The 1,150-nt window shown below is 40.5% G+C and overlaps 1 protein-coding gene across 1 annotated transcript in view; it reads right to left on the bottom strand.

Moving 5' to 3' along the window:
• The window catches only part of LRRC4C (leucine rich repeat containing 4C), a 1,947-nt gene extending 1,709 nt beyond the window's left edge, over positions 1 to 238 (bottom strand). Inside the window, exon 1 of the mRNA XM_006908044.1 lies at positions 1 to 238. This exon is cut by the window's left edge and continues 1,709 nt beyond it. Within this exon, the coding sequence (XP_006908106.1) occupies positions 1 to 238 (238 nt within the window).
• Positions 239 to 1,150: the final 912 nt, after the last annotated feature.

Here is a 1,150-nt window from a genome sequence, read left to right on the forward strand (position 1 = left end):
GCCGAGTGTTGGTGGAAATGCCATCTGGAACCTCGCGCAGATTTTTCCGAACGCAAATCACCTTGCTGAACTGGTTGCTGCAGGAGCAGACAGAAGGGCAGGTTTGAGCCCGCACCAGACCAGCCACCACAAGAAGTTGAAGAGCCAGCAGCACCACAAGCAGGGGGTCGAATAGGGCCCTGTTAAACCTAGGACCTATCATTATCTGCTGTGGATGTAAGGTCATCTTGTTCAACATTCATAATTTATCTGGTGTCGGTCCTTCTGTAGTTCAAACAGTCTGCAATACAGTAAGAACAACAAAAAAAGGTATTAGATCTCCTCCAATATATCTTTCTGGAACAACATCAGTGGTACAGTGTATCAAGCTAAAGCCATCATTTCTCAGACTGAGAGACAACAAATCGAATGGCCCTCATTGAATGATGTGTCTCATATTTTTAGAAATATGTTTCTGTACTTCAAATTAGCAGCCATCCACAATCCATATTCCATCAAATGTGCAATCACAGAGAAATGGAAGAATGAGGTGCAGGCCCTTAATATAGTGTTAATTAGCCAAGTGTGACCCCAATGCATGAAGAGATATGAGATATACCCCACCGTTAGATTCAGTGTTCAGAACAGATTGAAAGAGTTCAGAAAATAGAATATGGGGGGCTATACCTAACAAATTAAAAGATCTCTTGCAAAATTAGTAATAGCTGACATTTTATTTGGGAGTATTCTATGTGCTTAGGCACCATGGTCTACAGACTCCACAAACAGTCCTATCTAGGAATGGCTACATAATTTGCGGGCCCAATGTAATATGAAACTGTGGTATGCCTTGTTAATAATTATTAAGAATATCAAATCAGTAACAACAGACCATTAAGCCAAGTGTGGGCCCTTCTGAGAATGGGACCTTTTGCAACCGCATAGTTTGCAGGCCCTGATTCTTTTTAATCTTTACAGCACTCCTCCAAGGTAGCAACTGTTATATTCTGCATTTTCTAAATAAAGAAATTTATCATAGAAGTAACATGTATGAAGTCATATGGTTACTAAGTATAGAAGCAGGGCTCAGATATTCATCTGAATGGTCCAGGAGCGTGGGATCTCAAATACTCCACAAAAAGGTTTCTGTGAGAACAAGGACAAATTTTTT

This window comes from Pteropus alecto, unplaced genomic scaffold (assembly GCF_000325575.1).
Source record: "Pteropus alecto unplaced genomic scaffold, ASM32557v1 scaffold71, whole genome shotgun sequence".
In the NCBI taxonomy this organism is placed as follows: Eukaryota; Metazoa; Chordata; class Mammalia; order Chiroptera; family Pteropodidae; genus Pteropus; species Pteropus alecto.